We start from the raw sequence: 25,208 nt of genomic DNA, 5'->3' as shown, positions 1-25,208 counted from the left end.
CAACCAGTGTTACTGCCCAGGCTATTGGCAGCAGATGGTGAGTGAGCCAGGAGAACAAGAGGTCAGGGAGTGAAATGTTTGTGTTTCAGATTTCAGTGACGACAGGATTAGGACAGGGCTGGTGGGAGTGTTGACTGAAACAGAGTGAAGAAGAAAGTCAAGGTTCTTTTTGATTATTTGGCCAGCTCATGCCCATGGCCACTGAAGGAACTCCTTCCCAGAGGAATCTTGGGTCTTAGAGTAGAGAGAGGGGGAAAGGTTTGCTAGATGACAGGGATGAAGGGGACAGACTCAAAAAAGAAAGGATTTTTATAAGTGGGTGGAGGGGGTCATACTCTAGAAGTGCTCTGAGGAGTTTCTGATTCGGTAACAGCTGAGTAATTCCTATTGGGTCAAAATAACAACTATAACCTCAGAATAAGACATTTAAAACCCAATTCCCTGAAATCACTGGAGAGGGAATAAAAGCACGCAGGTACTGAAGGGAGCTGGAGGAAGAGAATTTCCTGTTTAATAGAGATTTTAGCCTGAAGGCAGGCCCTGGATGGGGCCATGCACGTGGCTAAAACCCAGATAGAAACATTGGAGATTTTCTGACTTGAAGAACCAGAGGACAGAGTTTAGGATGATAACAGCACCTGATGGTAGTGGTGGTAGAATCTCAAAAAAGGGAGCGACAGAGAGTGGGACATCCAAATTCCACGTATAAACTCTGTCCAAATTTTTGACCGATGAACTATTTATGTGCTGGAAAACTCCAAGTTGTGCCAGCTAAGGCAAAAAGAACTGACGGGAGACTACTGCTCCATGAAAACAAAAGAAACCAATATCCTTCAACAGAACATAACAGAATCCAGAGATTCTATGATGTATCACTGCAATATCCAGAATAAAATCCAAAATTACTAGGTACCTGAAGATACAGGAAAATATGACCATACTCAAGAGAAAAGACAACTGGTGGAGAACAACCCTAACATGACCCTAATGTTGGAATTTAGCAGACAGAGTTTTAAAAGCACCTATGATGTCTATGCTCAAGGATGTCAAAATGGTATTGAGAAGCGAGAGGTACTGACCCTAATTCTGACCCTAGGTCTCACTGAAAGTGATTAAATGAATAACCTTCATTGGAGAAAGTGCTAGAGAAAGCTGTGCTCTTGAGAGGAGAGCCTATTCAGAGTAGGACTAAGAAATGGAGAGAAAATTTGGGCAAGTGGTTCACTTATTAAACAGCTAGTAATAGAACACCTGTTAGAGTGGCCAAGATGGCAGAGTAGGAAGACCCCAAAAACACCACCTCCCATAGGCACACCAAAATTGCAATGATTTGCAGAGCACCTACTGATCAGAAAGACCTGAAGACTAGCAGAAAAGATCTTCTACAACCAGCTGTAAAGAAAGAAACACAATGAGATGGGTAGGAAGGGTAGAGATGCAGTGTGGTCAAGACCCACACCCCCAATTGGTCATCCCACAAATGGGAAGATAATTAAAGTGGCAGAGGTTCTCCCAAAGGATTGAGGGGTTCCAAACCCCACACTGGGCTTCCCAGCCAGGGGGTCCTGCACCAGGAAGTTCAGCCCCCAGGACGTTTGGCTTTTTAAGACCAGTGGTGGTTACTTTCGGGAGAGCCAGAGGGCTGTGGGAAATAGAGACTCCACTTTAAAGGGCACACACAGAATCTCACATGTTTTGAGACCCAGGGCAGAAGCAGTCATTTGAAAGGAGCCTTGACCAGACCCACCCCCTGCTGATCTTGGAGAGCTTCCCAGGGAGGCAGGAGGCAACTGCAGCTCACCTTGGGGATGTAGACACTGGTGGCAGCTATTTATGGGACACTGGTGCTGGCAAGTGACATTTTGGAATCCTCCCTCTAGCTTATGAGTGCTGGGACCTGGCCCTGCCCACCAGCCTGTTGACATCAGTGCTGGGACACTCTCAGGTCAAGCAGCTAGCTGGGCAGGGATACAGCCCCACCCACCATTAGGCTGGTGATCTTAGAACCCCCTGAGTCCCCAGCTGCCCTAGGACACGGCCTTACCCACCAAAAGGCCAACAACAGCTATGGGACACACCAGACCCTGCATCCAGCCATGTCAGGAACTGGCCTAACCCACAAGCAGGCTAACAGTAGATCTGGGAACTCTGGCTCTGCAACCAGCCAACCCAGAACCCAGCTTTGCCCACCAGTGGACCAACACTAGCCCCAGGTCCACCTAGGGCTCCACAGCCAGCTGCTTCATGATCTGGCAAGACCAGCCAGCAAGTGGCAGCCTCTGCATGAAGTAAAGCCTGACAACCAACCAGAATGGGGCTGGCGGTGCCTACCAGACCACCCACAGTAGTCAGTCTACCAGGACAGAAGGGCCCAGGCCACTCTGAGGGGCCGCCTTCAGAGCACCCAGCTCTGGTGACCAGTGGGGAGTGCACTGCTAGGATCCACAGGATGTCTCCTACAAAAAGCCACTTGTCCAAGGTCAGGAAACATAACCAACCTACTAGATACATAGAAATAAAAACAGCAAAACAGGCAAAATGAGGTGACAGAGGAACATGTTCCAAATGAAGGAACAAGATAAAACCCCAGAAGAACTAAGTAAAGTGGAAACAGGCAATCCACCGAATAAAGAGTTCAAGGTAGTGATCACAAAGATGGTCAAAGAACATGAGAGAAGAATGGATGAACAAACTGAGAAGTTTAACAAAGAGTTAGGAAATACAAATAAGAATTGAACAGAGCTAAAGAAAACAGTAACTGAAATAAAAAATACACTAGAAGGAATAAAAAGTAGATTAGGTGATATAGAGAAATGGGTCAGTGAGCTGAAAGACAGTAGTGGAAAGCACAGAAGCTGGATAGGAAAAAAAAAAAAAGAATAAGAAGAAAGGAGGACAGTTTAAGAGACCTCTGGGACCACATCAAGCATACTAACACTCACATTATAATGGTCCCAGAAGGAGAAGAGAGAAAGAAAGGGGCAGAGAACATATTTGAAGGCATAATAGATGAAAACTTCCCTGATCTGGGAAAAGAAATAGACATTTAACTCCAGGAAGCACAGAGAGTCCCAAACAGAATCAACCCAAAGACAACCACACAAAGGCACATTATAATTAAAAATCAAAAGTAAGAAGAGAATATGAAAAGCAGCAAGGGAAAAGCAACGAGTCACATACAAGGGAACCCCCATAAGGCTATCCGCTGACTTTTAAGCAAAAACTCTGCAAGCCAGAAGGGAATGGCTTGATATATTAAAAGTAATGAAAGGGAAAAACCTACAACCAAGAATACTCTACCTGGCAAAGATCTCGTTCCTATCTGATGGAGAGGTCAAAAGTTTTACAGAGAAGCAAAAGTTAAAAGTGTTTAGCATTACCAAACCAGCTTTGTAAGAAACGCTAAAGATACTTCCCTAAGAGAAAAAGGAAAGATCATGACTAGAAACATGAAATTATGAATGGAAAAAGCTCATCTGTAAAGGCAAAGGCAAGTATACAGTAAAGGTAGTAAATCAACCTTGTAAAAGCTCGTAGGAAGGTTAAAAGACAAAAGTAGTGAAAGCATCTTTATGCACAATAAGCAGTGAAGGGTACACAAAACAGTCAGATGTCAAATATGATGTCCGAATCAGCAGTCATGAGGAGAGGAGAGTAAAAATTCAGGGTTGTTCAAATGCATTTGATATTAAGAGATCAAAAACTTTAATCATATTTTATATCATGATATAATATGATTAAAGTTTTTGATCTCTTAAATTAAGAATTAAGCCCACCATTGCCATATATATACCTCAACAGTAATATCTAAATAAGAGCACACCACAAAAAGCAATGGAATACTACTCAGCCATAAAAAAGAATAAAATAATGCCATTTGCAGCAACATGGAAGACCTAGAGATTATCATTCTAAGTGAAGTAAGCCAGAAAGACAAAGAAAAATGCCATATAATATCACTCATATGTGGAACCAAAAAAAAAAGAAGGACACTAAGAACTCATCTACAAAACAGAAACCGACTTGCAGACATAGTAAACAGACTTACGGTTACTGGGGAAAGGGGATGGGAAGGGATAAATTTGGGAGTTTGAGATTTACAAATGTTAGCCACTATGTATAAAAATAGATCTTAAATAAGTTTCTTCTGTATAGTACAGGGAACTATGTTCAATATCTTGTAATAATGTTTAATGAAAAAGAATATGAAAGTGAATATATGTATGTATGTGCATGACTGGGACATTGTGCTGTACACCAGAAATTGACACAGTGTAACTGACTGTACTTCAGTTAAAAAAAAAAAAAGGGTATACCATAAAAAGAACATGTAATCTTTAGAATAGTCAAAAGAACAGGACTTTAAAATAACCTTTGTAAATTAAAGCACAGTTGATAAAACTGTCTTAAGATAGTTTCAGAATAGCTAGTCTAGTTACTGTCTCAAGTTTCAGACTGAGGCTGGTTGATAGAAAAGTGACTTTAAATAATGAAATTGAATTCTATGGAAATTCTCTATGGGGCAGCAGTTAAAAAAAAATTCTCAGATTTAGTATGTCCTACAGATATTTGGCACCTTTGCGAAATTCACCCCTGCTACCACCATGACAGAGACAAAGAAAACAAAACCCTCTGTTCTGTATATATCAATTGTCACATGTTCAAATATACCTTATCTACTTGGAAAACTTCTTTCAAACACAAGTTTGTCTCGCAAACACCAGCCCTTATGTTCATCAGCATCTCAGTGGAAATAAGCTAAGTCATGAGCCATGGCCAAAGTTTCTGTTGTTTTTTTTTTAAAGCTGCCCAGTTTGTGATACTTTGATAGGTACCTAGGGCTACCAGCCCTAGGAAGCTATTACATCCATCAACAGATGAATAGATAACCAAAATATGGTATAGCCATACAATGGAATTTTATTCGCCCATAAAAAGGAATAAAGTACTGATACATACAACCACTAGCAGGAACCTTGAAAACACTGTGCCTGGTGAAAGAAGCCAGTCACAAAGGACCACATGTTGTATGACTCCATTTAAGTGAAAGTCAGGAACAGAGAATCCACAGAGGCTGAACATAGATTAGTTGTTGCTTAGGGTGGAGAGTTGGGTGATGAGTTAAGGGAGTGACATCTAGAAAGTCTGAGGCTTATTTTTGAACAAAGTGATGAAAATGTTCTAAAATTGACTGCAGTGATGGTTGCCCCTATCTATGAAGGTATCAAAAACCATTTTGTTCTACACTTTGAGTGGGGGAATTTTATGACATGTGAGTTATATCTCAATCAACTTTTTTTAAAAGATCAAAAAAAAAAAAAAAGAAAAGAAAAGAAAAGAAAAGAAATCCAAATACCCATAGTAAAGACAATGTCCTCTCTGACTTGTATATCCTGATTGGCTCGTCCTAACAGTGACCGTATAAAGACAATTGATTCACCAATTTCTGAGAAAGAATTCAGTCCAAGGAAATGAAAGGGATATCGATTTCTCAAACCTGTCTCATACCACCTGGTGTCACCCCAAACCCCCGGGCTCCTCTTCTTGCATCGTAATCTTCAACCGTATCCTGTCCTTCCATCAAGGCTCTGGCCACCCTGGGCTGTCACTGTCCAGAGATCAGTCAGTCTTCCTCTCTGGACCGTTTGAGCCCCTTGTGGTCAGTGAATGACTCCATTCTAGTCACCAGTAGGTCATCAGGTCCTCCCACAGGGCCCCATTAAAATAGGGACGTGTGTTGAACAACTCCAGCCTTATAGCCCTCGGAATTTCTAGGAAATTTCTAATCGACTCGCCTTATCAATAAGGTCAAGGCTCTTTTGAGGGTCTAGAGCTCTTCCATGCTTTACCCAGGGAAAATCCAGCCATTCTCTGCCCTGCCTTATGGATTAGACTTGTATACCAGGTAATTTGAGCAAGGTTTTTCACAGCTAAGCATGCTAGATGACTACTGGACTTAGAGTGGTGCCTGTAACTCTGATGCGCTATGTTCACAAAAAGCTTTACTGATATATGTTTGTGACGGTGGCAGGCACAGGGATGTGCTGCTAAGATCTCCCTTCAAGGGAGAACTTGCCATTCAGCCTCAGGAGTGCCGTCAGCTGACAGCCTCATCTTGCAGCAGCATCCACGTCCTTCCGGTAACTAAGAGGAATCGGAGACAAGGCTTGACCATTTCTAGCCCAATGTGCGACATGCCTAATAGCAGTCTTCACTTCAGATGGGGCTGTGAGTCAGCTATCTTTCCAAGTCTCTCACTGCCCAATTTTTCTTCCTCCCTTCTTTCCTTTCATGGGTATCAGATCTGTATCCTGGTCTGAAGACTTTTCCTGACCCATCCTCTTCCATCCTTCACACACATTACCCCCCAGTAAAAGGACACCCTCCCAGCTCTGTCTGAGCCTCTGCTTCCCAGAAGACCCAACACACATTTTGTCCCTCATAGCATTTGTTGTTTATCACATACCCAGTCTCAAAATTCCCTTCCAGTTTTGGAAAAGCCCCTGTTGAGTGACTCCTCATCAGGGGAAAGGCTTTGCCTCCCACCACAGCAGCTGAAGGGGTGCCATGACTTCTTCCTCACCACACTCTGAGCCCTAAAGTTTTAACATCGAATAATGGCTGGGCTAACTGGGTCCATCCTGCTGGGAACTTTGAACCTGGCTTGAGGAAGTGACACAAAAATGCAGGGGCAGTTAGGAAGTCGTCCACAGTGGCTACGATGGGTCAAGGCTTCCAAGACAGTAGTGTTAATTCCCCGGGGGTTGGGTGGGGTGGCAGTGGTGGCAGCAGCCCCTAGTTGGGTGGTTCTGCCCATTATCTTGGCTAATGTTCTCCAGGCACAACTCTTTTCCCCCCAATCATATTCTTAGCCTGGTTTTCCAGAATTCCCACTCATTTTGAGAGCTAATCAATCATCTTCAGGCATCAGGGTTCTGCTGAGCCAACATCACTGCTTGTTGAAGCTTCCTAATTGGTCCTTGCTTTTGTTCTCAGTCCCTCAGTTTATTCATCATACAACAGCTTGTGTGAGCCTTTAAAAACATGTCAATACACGTCACCCTATGTTCACCAACCTCCATTGCACTCAAGTCCTCACCAAGGCCCACAAGGATCCCACACAATCTGGCCCTTTAACCCTCTGCGCTCATCTCATTTACACCTACACTCTTCCTTCCTCCTCCACTTCAGCCACACATCTCTCCCTGTGGATTCTTGAGTGCACACACAGCCTTGTCTTACAATTCTGCTCTTCTTTTAAAAAAATTAATGGAGGTACTGAGGATTGAACCCAGGACCTTGTGCATGCTAAGCACGTGCTCTATCACTGAGCTATTCCCCTCTTCTCTCTGCTCTTTTAATTGTTCTGCCAGGAACACTCCCTTCCCGGATATCTGCACAGCTCGCTCCTCACTGCCTTGTGAAACCACCCATGCCACCAATTTCAAATTCCAGTTCTGGAATTCCCTATCCCGTCTCCCTACTTTGTTTTTCTAATGCACTGTATCATTGATTGATTGATTCTTCGTGGTCTATCTTCCCCACTAGAATGTAAGTTCCACGAGGGCAGGAGTTTCGTCTCTCTTGTTCACCTGAAGAGCGTGCCCACACATGTTGGGTATTTGAAAAACATTCATTGAATAAAATAAACAGGAAGGAGGGCTTTAATCAGCTGAGCAAGTTGAAGGAGTTTAGAAATGGAATGACAGCGCTGTGGGCGATTTAACTATGCCTCAGAATGGATGGGAGAGTGTTTGGAACTGGGAGTTCTGATAAGAACAACCAGGAAACCAGGTTTAGAAAGTGAGATGAAGGGGAGGAAGAGGCAATGAGCCCAGCAAGGTGGTGGAGGTGTTACAAGGAAGGCCCAACCGGTGGGAAACCCCTGGTGATGAGCAGGAGGAAAGGATCAGGTAAAGATAAAGGAGTTGAAAAGACTATTTTATGACTTTGCTTTTGTTGCAGTGCTTACTGATGTCACACAAATACGCCATAAACTTACTATTCGCAGCAGTCTTGAGCTCTTTGCTGCCTTTTTGAGAGTGGTGAATATGAGAATCAAAGAGAAAGCATTGTGACTCGGATTTTGGTCATTATCAGTGAAAAGACAAGGGAACAACATACAGACATGGAATCTACAACAAGAATTTGGTACAGACAGAAACCTAACTGGAGGTGGACAAATGAACGTAAAAATCTGCAAGCTTTTGCCAAAGTCTTGGACGAGACATTGCTTTTCTATTGGATGTAGAGAAGATAGACAGCTCTATATTTTGGGGTGACCCCTGCTGACCTGTGGTCCCATGACAGTGTAAGAGTGCCTTTTCTTAGGGCTGTTGTGTGAGTTTAGGGAGAGGAGATGGGTGCGCCTGTGCACGTGGGCAGATTCCTTCCAGCGATTCCTTCTGCGCCCAGTAGGGGCGCTCAGCGGGCCATGAGGCAGAGCTCATAGGTCGGAGGGATGTTGCCAAAGCCCGAGACCTTGGGGGTGATATCGATGTCAGCGGGTGGCACCAGCGAGCGTAGGGAGAAGTTCTGAAGGATGGAGGTGAAGTAGAGAAAGAGTTCCATGCGAGCCATGGCCTCACCCAGGCAGATGCGCTTTCCTGTGGGCACAGGGGAGGGCGGGAGGGAGGGTTACACCTGCACCGGATAATGGGGGCATGGGGAGTGCTCTGGCCTCACCACGCCTCCGAGCCTCAGCTCTTTCCTCAGCATCTCTGGGATCGGGATAATAGCCACTGTTTAGGGTTATTATAAAGATACAGTGAATTTCTACAGTTGGTGTTCTGCTAAGAACTGCCACTTATGGGGCTCAGTACATGGAAACGACTTCCCTGATGGCTTGAATTCCATCAGATTCTAAGATGGAATGGTTCTAAAGGATCTGCGAATTTGAAGACTGTTCAAGTTCTTAAAGGTTTTCGAAACGCCTTCTGGATGCCAGACATGGTGATAAAAAAAAGTGTTTACTGTTTGTCAGTCACCTTTCTAATGGTTTGGAGAGATTAATCTCCATTTTACAGCTGAAGCAACTCAACCATGGCCCCACCGTTTGTAAATGGTGAAGTGGGGTCCTGTTTCCTAATCACTGCACTGACTCCAGATTCAAAGTGGCTTATACTTAAAATACAATTGTTCCAAGATATTATGAGTCACAAAGCTACTGTTCATTGGGCAGATCCTCCCTGCTGTCTGTTTTTGTCCTGCCTGCAAACTAAGACTCTTTGAACATTTTTAAGTGGTTGAAAAAAATCAGAAGAAACATAAGCTTTTGTAACATGCGAAAATTAAACAAAATTCAAATTTTAGTATCTATAGTTTTTATGGCATCACAGACATGCTCATTTATTTACGAATGTCTATGGTTGCTTTTGTAGTACAATGGCGGTGAGTAATTCAGACTGCATAGTTCAGACAGAGACCATATGACCAGCAAAACTTAAAATATATTCCATTTGGTCCTTAGAAAAAGTTTGCCGAGCTCTGTTTAGTGCTATTCTTCTAATGATCAGAGTCAGTGGTTCTAATATTCCATGATTCTGGCATTCTGGGATTCTGGGATTCTAGGATTTTATGATTCTATGAAATAGCACTGAATTTCCCATTCACACCTGAATGTCAAATACAGATCAATGGTTGGAGGACATTTCTAGCATGTTCCTGGGGTGGGGGTAGGGAAACTCAGATCATAAACACCTACCAGAAGAAAAAGGCACAAAGGCTTCATTCTTCTTGAAGCGGCCCTGCTCATCCAGGAAGTGTTGGGGATAGAAGGCAGTCTGGGTAGCGGAAGTATTTGGGGTCTTTGAGGACCGAGCCAAGCAGAGGGAACACATCAGTGCCCTGGGGTGAAGATGGGGGCAGTTAGGAGAAATCAGTGCTGGAGTGTGAAGTGTGGAGTACAGTAGGGAACCAGGAGAAGAGAAGGATACAGGGGAAGGAGGGGTGACAATGAAGGTGCAGCCCCACCTTGGGCAGAAGGTAGCCTCGGAAATGAGTGTCCCGGATGACATTATGGGGGACACCCATGGGCACGATGTCTGTCAGTCTCTGTATCTCATGGATCACGGCGTCTGTGTAGGGCATCTTGACCCGGTCATCTACACTTGGGATCCGGTGCGGTCCAATCACCTGGTCAATCTCTTCATGGATCTTGGCTGGAAGAGACCAGAAAACATAACAGACAATGACAGAGGAGATGTTTTTGGAGGCCAGGGTTGGGCCATGGGATTTTACCTTTAGCACCTGTGGACCCTGAGGGAGCAGGCCATGTGTGTTTGGATTGTCTCTTAATTCTTAACACTTGCCATGTTAGTGGGGCTAATAAATCCTCATCAGACCATTGGGAGACACGCAACCCAGAGACTTGAATGTTAGCTGGGACGTTTGATGTTTATCTTGAAAACCCTGAGGAACCACGGAAGGCTGATGGTGAGGACAGTGTCCTGGTCCCAGCTGGGCTTTCAGGATGGGAAAGAGGCACGATCGATAACGAAGACAGGACTGAAGCCAATGACAGCAATTATGTGACAGTGACTAAGAACACTACTGGTGCACTTACTCCTCTCTGCACTTCCCAGATGAATGATCTTGCGAAAAATGACTTTACCTTCTGAACCTCCATTTCTTCATCTTCAAAATGTCTAATAAGCTCATAGAGTTATGAAACTTTACATAAAATCCAGTGTGCAAGTAGCTAGGTCAGTGCTTAGCACACAGAAGGCATCCTTTAAATATCTGATGATTTAGGTTAGTAAAAGACAACTCAGTGAAGGAAAGACTAGATGAGCTGGAGTGGAAACAAGTTAAGTCTCTCCCATCATCTGTAACAAGAGAAATTTGTTGGCTTGTTTTCAACTGCCTTAGAAGGGAGAGGGGCCAAAATTGGGGATTTTCCTTAAGCGAGTAATGAGTTCCTCATTTACTGGAGTTACCCAACTAGACCAGATGGCAATTTATTGGAGATGGATTCTATTTGATTCTGGCACTCCAGCTTGGCTAAATAATGGCCATCAGAGATATCCACCTCTTAATCCCTGGAACCTGTGAATGCTACATGACCAAGGGCACTTTGCAGATATAATTCAGTTAAGGATTTTGAGATGGGAAGATTATCCAGGATAATCCAGGTTGGCTTTAAATGTACTCACAAGTGTCTGTATAAGAAGGAGGCAGGAGGGTCAGAGTCAGAGAAGGAGATGTGACAATGGAAGCAATGAGATACTAAGTCTCTGGTAATTTGTTATAGCAGCCGTAAGAAGCCAATACAGGCACCAAGCACAAGATTAAATTAAATGGCCTGCCAAGCCAGAGATCCTGAGATTCCAAATTGTGAAGAGTCTAAAGCTGTGGGGTGTAAATTTTCAAGATTATGTCTTCTTTCCCATTGGGAATGAGAGTTACCAGGTAAGCAGCTCAGGTGCACACTCACCTTCCACCTCAGGATGCTTCATCATTAGCAGCATTCCATAGCGCAGTGTAGAGCTCACAGTCTCGGTGCCGGCGAAGAAGAGGTTGAGAGTGGTGAGGACCAAGTTCTTGAGGTTGAATTCCGTGTGGGGATTACTTTTATCCTGAAAATGAGAAGGATAATGAAGAGAAACACCCTCCTCTGTCTTTACCTTATGTTCTCTCTGTGTAGAGGGTAGGCCTTAGGGAAAACACAACAGATGGGAAAACTAGGTGAGTATGTGGGAGAAGAAACAGCCAGAGCAAAGGCCCTGAGGCAGAAGTGCTCCTGGTGTGCCAGAGGAACAACAAAGAGGAAGCCAGTGTAGTTGGAGTATAGTGAAAAATGGGGAGGATGGGGGAGAAGAAAGTAGAGATTGCCTTGACGGAATTGAAAGTTCTAGAAAAGTTTCTTCTGTATAGCACAGGGAATTGTGTTCAATATCTTGCAATAACTTTTACAAAAAAGAATATGAAAATGAATATATGTATGTATGTGCATGACTGGGACAGTGTGCTGTGCACCAGAAACTGATGCACTGTAACTGACTGAACTTCAATTAAAAAAAAAAAAAAAGAAAAGAAAGTTCTAGAATATTAGGGGACATAATTTTAAACTGCTAAGTACAGAGGGTCTATAAAATACAAATTTTGCAGAAATAAGAAATATAGAAAAATACAATTTTCTAAATTTCTAAAATTGTGAGACTCTATGATACAGAGATACTAAGCTTCTAAATTTTTATATCTCCAAGACTTTAAAAAAATTTTTTGTGGGGTGAGGTAATTAGGGGATTGAACCCTCCTGCACGCTAAGCATGTGCTCTACCACTTAAGCTATATTCTCCCCTCCACATCTCCAAGGCTTTACGCTCTAAACTTGGAGTTTACTTTTTAAATTTTTTATTCGGGGGGAAAGGTAATTAGGTTTACTTATTTATTTTTAGAGGAGGTACTGGGGATTGAACCCAGGACCTTGTGTATGCAAAGCATGCACTCTACCACTGAGCTACAGCCTCTCCCACTAAAGTTGGAGTTTAAAGTCTGGAAATATAAAAAGCTTTTGAGTAAAAAACTCAAAAATTTAGACTATAAATGTCTAAGCTCCTCAGATTCTAAGTAGAAGATTCATCCTACTTTTCTACAGTTGTAAGTCTCTGGCACACATGATTAGAAAGGTGTTAAGAATTTAAGTTTCCATGTTCCTAGAATTTTTTGATTCAAAGTTTAAGAGTTTAAGAGTTTATGCCTTTATAGTTTCTATATCTCGTCTATAAATAAAAGTAAACCATGTGAAAGAATGCTTGCTCTTTTGTCACCAACATGTTTACAGAAGAGTTTAAGGTTGCAGATGCTAGGGGTTGAGGCCATGAGAGGAAAGGGTTGGGAAAGGAGAGGAGGTACCTGGTGCATCTTGATGAGGAAGCAGTCGATAAAGTCCCGTGGGTTTTGAGGATCAAGGGATGCTTCGTTGATCTTGACCCTAGATGCAATGAAGTCCTTGAGCTCCTCTACCAAGTAATAGATGCGATTGTGTCTTCCTGGCAAATATTGCATGATTCCAGAGTACATGTCATAGAGCTGGAGGGGATAAGCAGAGCAGGGCTGTCAGCAATGGGCCCTGGAGGCCAGCAGGGGCTGGGTCTGGAGTCAGATAGCTGGGCTCAACATCCAGCACTGGGTCTGAGAATTGGAGGAGGCTCTTTGCTTCTTGGAGACTCAGGGCATTTCAATACTTGCCTCCCAGGACTGTGGGGAGGATTAAGTGAGGTATAGGCAGGGGCTTAGTTAGCTGAGGTGGGGGGGTGGGCAGGGAGGTGGCGGGTGGCACCTGGGCCCAGGGTGTGCTCATCTCAATGAAACTCTCATTGATCATCTGCAGCAGCTTCAGGAACTGCTTGTCCTCATAGTCAAAGCGGCTTCCGAAGACAACAGAACTGATGACGTTGGAGACAGTGCGGCTCAGGAAGAAGGTGGGTTCGATGGGGGTACCTGGGTGATGGAAATTGTCTTTGTTGGGGGCCATGCTTAGGAACATGGGATGTGAAATCATTCAGTCGCAGATAGGAATCCTGGCTCAACTGCTTAATAGCATTGGTTGGTTACTTCATTTTTGGGTTTTTAATCTAGCTTTCCTAATTTGCAAGTTAATTTAGTAGCCACTTCATTGGCTCATGAAAATTCAATGTAATTATCCATGTAAAATGCTTAGCACCTCGCCTGGCATGTAGTAAACACCCAAGAAATGCTGATTGAGCTTAATCATTATTTTTTGTTATTAGTATTTAATTGTTTGTACTGGAGACTCACAGATTTGGGAAAGAAGTGGTAAAGGGCACATTAAAACAAACAAAAAAAAGGATGGCTGGATTCTGTCTACCTCTATGATTGAGCTATTAAGAAAATCCTTCCCTTGGTCTCAGTTGCACCATCTGTAGAACAGGACACCAGTCAGGTCAGTGGATCTGGGGACAATTTCTCAAGGACAATGCATATATTCACACATATGCAGTTTTGCATATAAGTTTCTGGGGGTACATGGACATTTGAGTCTTTGTGCAGACCATTTAGCCTCCAGGGAGCCCAGAGGAGGAATCTTTAATTTAGATTTCTGTATCTAATCTATTCATCTCTGTATTTCTCTACCTCTGTGTCTTTTTTCTCTAAACCCCAGCCTTTCCAGACCTTATTTTTGTGTGGGCAATGGATTCCTTTAAAAATATAATGAAATGGTATAGAGTTTCAGATTTGCACGATAGAAAAGTAGTTCTAAAGAACTGTTTCTCAGCATTGTGAATATATGTAACACTACTGAACGGTACACTTAGAAATAGTGTTTCCCAAAATTACGTGTTTTTGTATGTGTATGTGTGAATATCTACCCAGCTAGGTAGAAGACAGGTAGGTAGGTAGACCGATGTAATAAAATTTAAATCTTGTCACCAGAAAAAGGCAGAAACTCACATATTGCCCAAGTGATATCAGGAGCTCAAAAACTCCTGCAGATCCATTGATTAAATCTTCTGGTCAAGTGGTTTCTAAGGATCTTTCATGTTAACTTTTTTTGTTTTTAAGTTAAGAATTATGTTTTATTCTGCAGACTTTCTGAGAACTTCAAGCCCAGGAGACAGCTTCTCAGCTCAGAGGGACTGCTCTCCATGTTAACTTTTAACATGAAACCTGGCTGGAAACCTCAATAAATCTTTAATCTTTTTCATCCTCTTCCATCTCAAAGCTTTCTCCCACCAAGGCCCATCTTCTCACGACTGAGCGCTCCACAGCAACCCAGTCCCCTTGTAGCCCACCCCCTTGCATCCCCCATACCCTTGGTCTTGCGTAATTCTTCTAGGAGAAAGCCAGCCTCCTCCTGGATCCGCTCCTCAATGCTCCGCTTTCCCATCCCGAAGTCCCGAAGAATGGTCAGGGAGAAGCGTCGGAGAATCCTCCATCGTTCTCCGTTAGCCAGAGCTACACCTGCCAGAGTCTCAGTGTCAGGCTCCTGTCTCCTCTCCTTTTTGTGCCCAACTGTGTGCTGGACTGGGAAGGTGCTAGAACGTGGCATCTGTAGACTCTGCTTTTGAGGAAGCCCCTTCAACCTCCCAGGCTTAGTGGGGAGAGCTAAAGTTCCATCCCTAGAGGACCCTCAAAAACAGTCCAGGACTGAGGTGAAGGACAGGGAATCAGGCTAGTGATGACTGGGGGAGATCAAGGAGCATTTCTTACAGGATAGAGACCTAGCACTGGACAAATCACTGGATAGATGCATGGGAACATGGAGGGAGCTATAGACAGAATGGCACATAGAGAGCCCTGGAATGGGGACATGCCTATTTTCTCCATACTACTTGGATTCTCTAGAAGATCACATCTGTACCTCAATATATCTAAACAAAAGGACTTACCAGGCAGTAAGAAGTATTTAGAAATTCCTGGATGTGCGTGGATAGGTGAATTAATGTTTGGAAGTTTAATGAAATAATTTTGGCAGATTAATGAATGGGAGGAAGAGTTTATGACTAGAATGACTGGTGGTTGGGTGGATGAAAAATTTAAAGAATGGGCAAAGGGTTAATGGATGGATGGTCTGAGATGGATGGATAAATCATTGGAAGGAACATGGATGACTGAAATATTAATGGGTGGATAAATGATGGAAGGATAAATGGATGATGGAATGATGGATAGATGGGTAAACAGAAAGTTACTTGATAGCTGTATAGATAAATTGGATGGAAAATATTTGTATAGAAAGTCTGATTAATGAATGGATTTTTTGGTGGATGTATGGATCAATGGAAAAATGGATGGATGGAAGGGAAAGTATAAGGATGGAAGTATCAAAAAAATAGTGTGAGGCTGCTTGGAATTGAAGGATGTGGGCAGTTAGAGATGGATGAATAGGTAACATTAGAAAGGTGTCTGTCTGAATGGAGGAGGTAGAGACCAATGAATTGGGTGTAAGTGTATGTTTAGGAAAATAAGAAGTAAGGTTGGCTGTGAGGGCTTGAGTGAGTGCACAATGTCACTAATCCATTAAAAATAAGAACACAAGTTACACAGAAGATACTCTGGAGTCAGATGGTTTAGGTTTGAAATAAAATGGTTCTACCACTTACTGTTATAACCTAAACTTTCTCATCCTCAACTTCCTCATTTGCAAAATTAGTAGGGCATTAATAGCTCTCTCAAAGGAGTCACTGCGATAATTCATTTAGAGTACTTACCAAAGAAGCTGGATAGGACTTAGGAAGAGCATTACACCGTGTGATTACATTTTGTTTTTATTGCTGATGTTACCTACCATAACCTTGGAAGTTTCGCTCTATTGAAGCCAATTCTCCACGGCCACTGAACTCATCTGCTCGGTCTACCAGGGCCTCCTTCACTGCTTCATGTCCACACAAAACAACTACTGGCCGGGGACCCATGTACACGGTGAAGACTGGACCATATTTCTCCCTGAGCTGGAAGTGAAGGAAGACATAAGAGGAGGGGGCTGATTTGCGTACCAAGTAACAACCAATTGAGGATTTTAGGGGATGGAGATTTCAAGGAGATAAAAATGCAGAAATAACAGTTAAGGTGAGTCCTGGGCTGGGAAAGACTATTGAGAAAAAGATACAGAAGTCTTGACTTCTGTGATCCTGGGCAAATTCCCCCAACACCTCCACAAGCCTTGGTTTCCACGTCTGTAAAATGATGGACCTAGATGAGATGGAACTCCAAGATCCATGCTTCTCCCTCTGAAATGCTAAATTTCTAGAATCATAAGATTTCATGATACTGAGTCTCAAAGTTTGAAGACCAACAGAGTGCAAGAGTTCTGTGTTTAAAGATAGAAAATACTTTCCTTCCAAAGTCTTGAGATTTTGAGAGTCTTAAGTTCCAATGTGCTAGGAGTCTGCGTTTCCAAGACTTTAAGATTCTGGAATTCCAGAAATCTACGGCTCATAAAGTCTGTGTTTCCAAGAGTCTGTGTTTTAGAAGTCAGAAAGTCCTACATGATCTGTTTAGAGAATTAGTTGCTTCCAGCTCTGCGAGAGGAGTAGACAGACTCACCTTCATGAAAGACTGAAAAGTGGCATCAGTACGAACTTGCAACAGGTTCCCCAGGAAAGGTATCGGTGTGGGACCAGGGGGTAGCTTTCCCCCCTTGCTGATCCGTTTCCAGGCGATGAGGATGAGGAGACAAGACAAGCAGAGTGCCAGAAAGATGGTGAAGGCCCCTCCCAGCTCCATGGTGCCAGGTGGAGGGGTGGTATCCAGGGCACCAGATCCTGCCTAAATACCTTCTGGGAAATCAGCTGTGCAGAAATCTGAACACCCTGGGATTCAAGGTTTCCGGGTATGGATACCATCAGGGAAGAGATTGCTTTGTCTGGGGGGTGGTTATATAACCTATAATCTCCCACCTGAATAAAGGTGGATTAAATTCACCCAGGGAAATCCACTCGGGTCATTCTCCTTTCTTCGTGTTTCCAGTCCTTCGGTTCTCCCTCAGCTCAGCCTCTGGTTCAACATGTCTGGTAGGACGTGGGAAGCAGACGAACAACATGTTTAGGCTATTTCAGTAAGGAATCAGAAAACCTGAGTTCAAATTTCAGTTCCAATTTTTTTTTTCTTCATTGGGCAAATCACCCAGCCCTCCTGGCCCCAGCTTCTCTGTCTGTAGAGAGGATAACCACACTCTTTTAGAAAGTCTTGATAGAGAACAGGGGTGGCTTCTCTCTCTTTACCAGGGTCTTAATTAATCAGTTAAAAAAAATAAAGTCAGGAAAATGAAGATTTAGAATAGCAAAAGAAATAACTCCATTGAAAGGGCTTAATCCAACATGTTCTATTGTTTTTACTGAGGATAATATTAAATAGTAACAACCAGAAATTGCCTATATTGGTTTATCAGAACTTTTCGTGTGTGTGTGTGTGTGTGTGCACACATTCATTTTCAAAGTCTAAGATGCAGGGACCACCTCTGAGTTCCAATCTAGAAGGCCACCTCTAGAGACACGGGCTAGTGATTGCTCTCTGTAATCATCTAAATAAATGGTTTTCAACCCTTTTTGTACCAAATATTTGTAAGTCTTCTTTACTGACCTGAAACAAAATTCCTGGGTATTACATCTTACCTATACATGTTATTAAATGAGATCCAAAGCCCTTCTCATGCATCTGGATTCTCAGACTTGGAAAACGAATCCCTTAAGGAGCCCGCAGGTCTGGAACACGGCTTGGCTGTCTAGCCCGAGCCCATGTCCAGAAGTGGCAGGAATTCTGGGGAAACCGAGCGACTCACACAGCATCACCTTCTGGATCTCGGATCTGCTGCTAGACTGTCCTTCATGGAGTAAAGTCAGCTCTCGGCTGCCTCCTTCTTTTGCCTCTTTCTTCCATTCTAACCTCCTCCGAACACACAAACTTATACCCAATCAGAATGTCTCTTAATTATCTGTGATGGTGGTGGCTGTGAGTCTGGTCTTCCCATTCAGCCAGGAAATGAAAGAGAAAGCATTCTTAGAACAGCCCCTCTCACCATCCCACTCTGTTGTCTTCTTTTCTGGTTAAGTAGACGGGAGGCTAGCTAGAATTGAATTTTTTTTTTTTTTTCTAGGGAGGCAAGTTAGGTGAGCCTGGGAGATCCTCATGCACAGTCTAAGGAGACCTGTTATAATAAGGAGGTGTTTTATGGTATGGTTCCAAGAGCGAGCTAAACAGCCTCCACCAGGTGGCATTATTCTAAGATTCTGTGGTTCGCCAAATCTGTTGTTCTAAAGTTTGAGGATTCCAGACTTCTATCATTTTAAGCTCCCAGTGCTCTGTGGATTCTTCCAGCCGGCAGCGGAGGATCAACTTTAGGAAAAGGAGGCGCTGTGGGGAGCGGGGCAGGATGACCTTTCACCTCCCCCTGGATAGTTTCAGTGGGAGCAGGAAGGTACAGCCAGTGCACAGCTGTCGCTCTCAGTTCCAGAAAGCAAAACAAGACAAAACAAAAACAAAACTTGGAGAATCTTAGAAACTGAATTCTAGAAGTTGAGTTTGGCATGGGGTCACTCTCCTATCAAAGGGTGAAAAGGATAGTGAATGGAGGTTCTGGATTTCTTTCCTCCTGCTAAGAAAAATTATCCCAAACATGGAAATTTTTAAAAAGTAATTATGACTTTATATAAGACAAACAATAAGGTCCTACTTTATAGCACAGGGAACTATATTCAATATCCTGTAATAAACCATAATGGAAACACATATGAAAAACAATATATATATTGAATACTTGAATCACTTTGTTACATACCAGAAACTAATACAACATTGTAAATCGATTGTACTTCGGTTAAAAAAAGTAATTATGGGACTTTTTCATGTGAAGCTAAGCATATTTCCTAACAGGCACATTTAACGATAATCCCATTTCAAAATAGAATGTAATTTCCTTTACACAATTGATCGGATCTAAGCATTTTACAATCCCATAAAACTAACTCATGGTGATGATCCTTCCTATTTGTTAGAGAAGGTGACCTTCCCCCTAAAATGAAAAAAAAAAAAAAAAAAGCAGTAAATTAGACATTAACCAGTTTTGTAGTTAGCTCAGCATTTCTTTTCCCCCCACTTTTTTTTCTCTTTATTTACTATAAAAATCCTAGTGTTTCATTTATCTTTTGGACTAGTTTTCTTTACACTTGATTCCCTCAGTTGTGAATTAGATAATCTTTGACTCATGGTCATCTATTTTGAGAATTATGCTTTTTTATTTCCCTCCTCCTCCTCTTTCTTCCTCTTTCCCCTCACTTTTTCTCCTTTCCTTCCTTCCCCCCTCTCTTTTCTCAAGTCCTCCTCTCTGTATTCCCTTTCTCTCTCTCTCTTCTCTATTTCAAAGACTCTCCCTTCCATATCTTCCTTCTTTCTTCCCTCATTTTCTCTCCCTCGCCTCTGCCATCACCACTTTTCGCTTTCCTCTCCTCTCCTCTCCCTCCTTCTTTATCCTCTCCATTCTTCCATAGGGATGGAAGAACTTTCTTAGTGGTTACGCTAAGATAAAGTTACTCCTGTATCCAGTGGTGTAAAATGTGCGTGACTGGAATACCAGAAGAAGAAAGAGATAATGAGGCAGTGGAAATATTAGAAAAAAAAATACCACCTGACATTTTTTTCCCCAAAAGTAGTGACAGAAGCCAAATCACAGATCCAAGAAGTTCAAAGGACACCAACAGGATGAACACCCCCAAACCCACATATAAGCATATTATATTCAAACCTCAGGAAACCAAAGACAAAGAGAGAATTTTGGAGGCAGCCAAAAAAAAAAAAAAAAATACATGTTTACCCATGAAAACTAAAAACAAGTATTCTAGCAGACATCTGATCACAAATCATGTAAGCAAGAAGACGGTGGAATGGTATCTTTAAAATGTCAAAAGGAAAAAGAACTGTTAACCAAGAAGTCTATATAAAGCAAAAAAGTTATTAAAAATGAATGAGAAGTGGAGAGTTGTTTAATGGGCACAGTTTCAGTTCAGGATGATAAGAAAGTTCCGGAGATGGATAGTGGCAATGCCTGTACAACAAAGTGAATGTATTTAATGCTGCTAAACTGTACGTTTTAAATGGTTAAAATGACAAATTTTATGTTGTGACTATCTTACCAAAAATTTTAAATGATTTTTAAATTTTTAGACAAAAAGGGGCAAGAGGGGGTTGATTCACTGCCAGCATGCTTGCCCTAAAAGAAATAACTAAGGCAAGATATTTAGGCAGAAAGAATATGATTAAGTTTTACATAAAGAAATGAGCCCTAGGACCATTCGCAACCCTGCAGCCACTTTGTGAATTGGCCCCAACCACTAGGGGCCAGCAACTCCATGTAAGAGCCTGGCAACCAACCAGACGCTTAGCAGCCCGCAGCCCGCGACCACCGAAAGTCCCGTGCAGCACACAGAAGCGGCACCCCTGGATTAGGCAGTACTGGTGACCAGAGGGGAGTGTACTGCTGGGGTGCAGAGGACATCTCCTACAAAAGACCACTTTGCCAAGATCGGGAAATACAACCCACCTACCAAGCACATGGAAAGAAAAACAGTGACTTAGGCGAAATGAGGCCACAAAGGAATATGTTCTGAATGAAGGAACAAGACAGAACCCCAGAAGAAGAACTAAGTGAAGTGGAAATAAACAATCTATCTAATAAGGGGTTCAATGTAATGATCACAAAGATGGTGGAAGAAGTCAGGAGAAGAGTGGATGAACAGAGTGAGAAGTTAGAAGTTTTTAACAAAGAGTTAGAAAATATAAAGAAGAACCAAACAGAGCTGAAGAATATATTAACTGCGATGAAAAATCCACTAGAAGGAATCAACAATAGATTAAATGATATGGTGGAGTGGACCGTTGAGCTGGAAGACGGAGGAGTGGAAATCACTGACGCTAAACATAAAAAAAGAGGGGAAAAAAAAGAAATGAGGACAAGGAGGGAAGGTAGAGCTCAGCGGTAGAGTGTATTGCTAGCATGCATGAGGTCCTGTGTTCAATTCCCAGTTCCTCCATTTAAAAAACAAATAGATAAATAAACCTCATTACCTTCCCCCATCACACACACACATGTGCGCGCGCACACACACACACACAAAACACTAAAAAAAAGAAATCAGGACAGTTTAAGAGACCCCTAAGACAACATCAAGCATTTCAACATTCACGTTCTTAGTCTCCCAGGAGAAGAGAGAGAGAAAGGGCCAGAGAACCTATTTGCAGACCTAATAGCTAAACAGTTCCCTAGCCTGGGAAAGGAAACAGACATCCAAGTCCAGGAAACACAGACAGACCCAAACAGGATCAACCCAAAGAGGACCACATAAGGCACATTATAATTAAAATGGCACAAATTAAAGGTAAAGGGAGGATATTAAAAGCAGCGAGGGAAAAACTACAAGTTACATACAAACGATCTCCCATAGGCTGTCAGCCGATTTCTCAGCAAAACCTCCGCAGGCCAGAGGGTGAAAGGGGAAAACCTCCATCCAAGAATACTCTGCCCAGAAAGGCTTGCATTTAGATTTGATGGAGAGATCAAAAGTTTTACTGACAAGCAAGATGATAATAATAACAATAACAATAATAATAGCAATAATATAAAAGAATGGAATCCAATTTTACAAGAAATATTTTTGGTTTTATTTTTTAGGTTCAGAACTCTTTATTAAAATGAAAGAAACAACGTTGGCTATAAAATGACACAGCTAAAATTTAAACTTAAATCTGTATTCTCTAAGTCAAAAAAAATTTTTTTGGTAGGGGGGAGGTAATCAGATTTGTTTGTTTATTTATTCACTTATGTTGATGGAAGCACTGGGGATCGAACCCAGGACCTCGCACTCTACCACTGACCTACACCCTCCCCCCTGTCTAAGTCTCAAGTTCTTAAACATGCTTCTCTTGAGGGCTAAATGTCAAGCCTATATATTACCTGGAAATGTCCCCTCACACATTAATGATCAGAGGCCCCCTTTCTCTTATTACAACCATTCTCCTTTCAGTGTGTTCACACAGTCAGTCCCCATGCCCAGTTTCTCCTGACAGGAGAATCTCCACCCCTCCTCCAAGTCTTCACCCCTCCTCCCCTCAGTTTATAGGTCTGGTTCGCTCATGTTTCAACATATACACAGGAACTAAACTGTCATGTTCCCACGACATTTCACCACATCTGCTTATCACAGATCATTCCAAATACCTCCCCTTCACACAGGCTACACCTGTGCCAGTGCGTGATGAAGATACCGGAAACGGCTAGTTACAGTGTCACAGACACCCCACTGGCTCTCACAATTGTCTGGCGTTCTGCTATGATCACCTCCAGCTACAAATCAATTAGATAATCTGAAGAAATGATTCGGCTCCCTGCCATAAAACCTGTGAATATCCCTCCATTGCTAATTACTAGTAATTCCTCCTTTCTAAATGGAAAAATCACCTCTATCCGTGGCTTAGTCCAATCATATTTCTTTCTTCCTGCTTTCTCTTTTTAACATTGAAGTATACTTAGTGTACAATATTATATTAGTTTCAGGTGTACAAATAGTTATTCAATATTTTTATAGACTATACTTCATTTAAAGTTGTAACAAAATAATGGCTATAGTTCCCTGTGCTGTGCTACAGTTCCTGGTGCTGTGCAACGTATCTTTGTTGCATCTTTATTTTATATGTAACAATTTGTATTTCTTAATCTTCTGCACTTATTTTGCCCCACCCTCCTTTCCCTCTCCCCACTGAAAACAACTAATTTGTTCTCTATATCTGCGAGTCTGTTTCTGTTTTGTTATATTTATTCATTTGTTTTATTTTTTAGGTTCCACGTGTAAGTGATAAAATACATTATCTGTCTCTGTGTGTCTGACTTATTTCATTAGGCATAATAGCCTCTAGATCCATCCATATTGTTGAAGTGGCAGAATTTCATTCTTTTTTATGGCTAAGTAATCTTCCATTGTGTATATATACCACATTTTCTTTATCCATTCATCTGTTGATTGACACTCAGATTGCTTCCTGAATCCTAAAGAATACACCAAAAAAAAAACCTGGAGCTAATAACTGAGTTTTGCAAGGTCACAGAATATAATGTCAACATACAAAAGTCAAAGGTATTCTTGTATAACAGCAATAAAAAATTGGAATCTTAAAAAAAAATTAATATTATTTAAGTTAGTACCCAGAAAATGAAAGTACTAAGTTCTAAATATAACAAAATTATAATATAATCGAAAGCTCACTTCTGAGTCTTCCCACTGTTTTTTTCTCCCCATAAGGGCCCAGTTCATTGTTCCTCCTCCACCTTCCCGTTTTCTTCTAAAGTTGGACAAGTAGATCAGATCCCAACCTCTCCCTTCCTATAAAAAAAAAAAAAAATCAAAAGATAGGTCAGGAACTCATTGAGAGGGTTAGACTGGGAGGAAGTGAAAATGAATCAATCAGTGTGGAATTTCCTGATGAGGATGGCATGGGTAGAGGGAAAGTAGGTGTTTAGAAGGATGTATGATTGAATGACAGGGATAAGAACGAACGGATGGGAGGATGGACGGATGAATGTAAGGGTGCAATGATGGAAGAAAGAGTGGATGGCTGGTAAATGGAGGCTTGGTAGGAGGGATGGATGAATGTATTAGAGGACAAATGATAAAAGAATGGATGCTATTGAAAGGGTACAAAGCTGTAGTTTGAGATAATTGGTTGGATGTGAATGGATGGAAGAATGTCCGAATGACAGACTGAAAAAGGAAAGATTGAATGAACCACCCTGAATGGGGAAGATTTTTTGAAATTGGCACATGGGCAGGTGGGGATGGATGGATGTATCTTAGATGGGCAAGTTTCTGTCAGGGTAGAGGTGTATAGTTCCTACATATTTAGGGTTGGGGGGTGTTCAATTAGGAAGTCATAAGAGGTAATGATGTTGTATCTGATAGTATCAGAGACCCCAAAATAACAGTGGCTTAAGCAAGATAGCAGTTTATCTCAACATACTAGTCTGAGTATAAGCAGTCAGAGACTGATATGGCAGCTCCAGTGCTAAGAACCATGTTTCTTCTATCTCTAGCACCACAGTTTCCCAGGGCATCGCCTTAATCCTTACAGTTGAAGATGGACTTCCACCTCATGTGCCAGGTCTACATTCCAACCAGCAGGATGATGGGACACAGGAGTGGCACAACCTGGAAGCAGTAGGCATCACTTCCCCTCAGATCTCATTTGCTCCCAGTCTCAGTGTCACATTTAGCTGCAAGGGAGGCTGGGAAATGTAGTCTTTATCTTGGATGATCTTGAACTCAGCTCAAATTTGGGATTCTATTACTAAAGAAAGGAAGGATAAATGAATGCAGGGGAACAACTAACAGTGTCTACCATAGGGAATGACTCAGCTGATGGGGAAACAAAAGGAAACACTCTGCAAAGAACAGGGTTGATACCCAGTTAATGCACTCATCTTTATGAAACTGTGGGATGGGGAATGTGGTCCCAGATAGGTTCCCAAACTAGCAGAGACAAGTACCTTTGGGCATCTTGCTGCTTTAGTTCATGTGCTTCCAGGTGGTAAAGATCACCAGGACGGACACACGGCAAACAGAAAGGGGGTGACGACCTCTCAGATCTCCATGTAACAAGGAAGAAGGAACTGCCCTTGGCCATAGGCCCTGGCTACAAAGATTCTGGGATTCAGCTTCTTCAGTAACCTGAGCACCTTCAGATTAGATTTCCTGGGGGTTGGA

At 42.3% G+C, this 25,208-nt stretch overlaps 1 protein-coding gene and 1 long non-coding RNA gene across 2 annotated transcripts in view; one reads left to right on the top strand and one right to left on the bottom strand.

Annotated features, from left to right (window-relative positions):
* Positions 1-24,662, top strand: part of LOC116665694 — a 28,557-nt gene extending 3,895 nt beyond the window's left edge. Inside the window, exons 2-3 of the long non-coding RNA XR_004322331.1 lie at positions 13,334-13,424; positions 24,539-24,662. This is a non-coding gene — a long non-coding RNA (uncharacterized LOC116665694). The remainder of the gene's footprint in view (positions 1-13,333; positions 13,425-24,538) is intronic.
* LOC102507195 (cytochrome P450 2G1) lies at positions 7,633-17,697 on the bottom strand. The gene is given in 10 exon segments (XM_006189824.2): positions 7,633-8,606; positions 9,704-9,779; positions 9,781-9,846; positions 9,973-10,160; positions 11,435-11,576; positions 12,856-13,032; positions 13,283-13,443; positions 14,776-14,925; positions 16,253-16,415; positions 17,011-17,697. Coding segments are annotated over 10 exon segments (1,485 nt in total). The 5' UTR covers positions 17,191-17,697; the 3' UTR covers positions 7,633-8,424.
* Positions 24,663-25,208: the final 546 nt, after the last annotated feature.

The sequence above is a fragment of the Camelus ferus genome, chromosome 9, assembly GCF_009834535.1.
Source record: "Camelus ferus isolate YT-003-E chromosome 9, BCGSAC_Cfer_1.0, whole genome shotgun sequence".
In the NCBI taxonomy this organism is placed as follows: domain Eukaryota; kingdom Metazoa; phylum Chordata; class Mammalia; order Artiodactyla; family Camelidae; genus Camelus; species Camelus ferus.
Note: the sequence above shows the minus strand (reverse complement) of the source record. Positions and strands in the feature narration are given on the sequence as shown.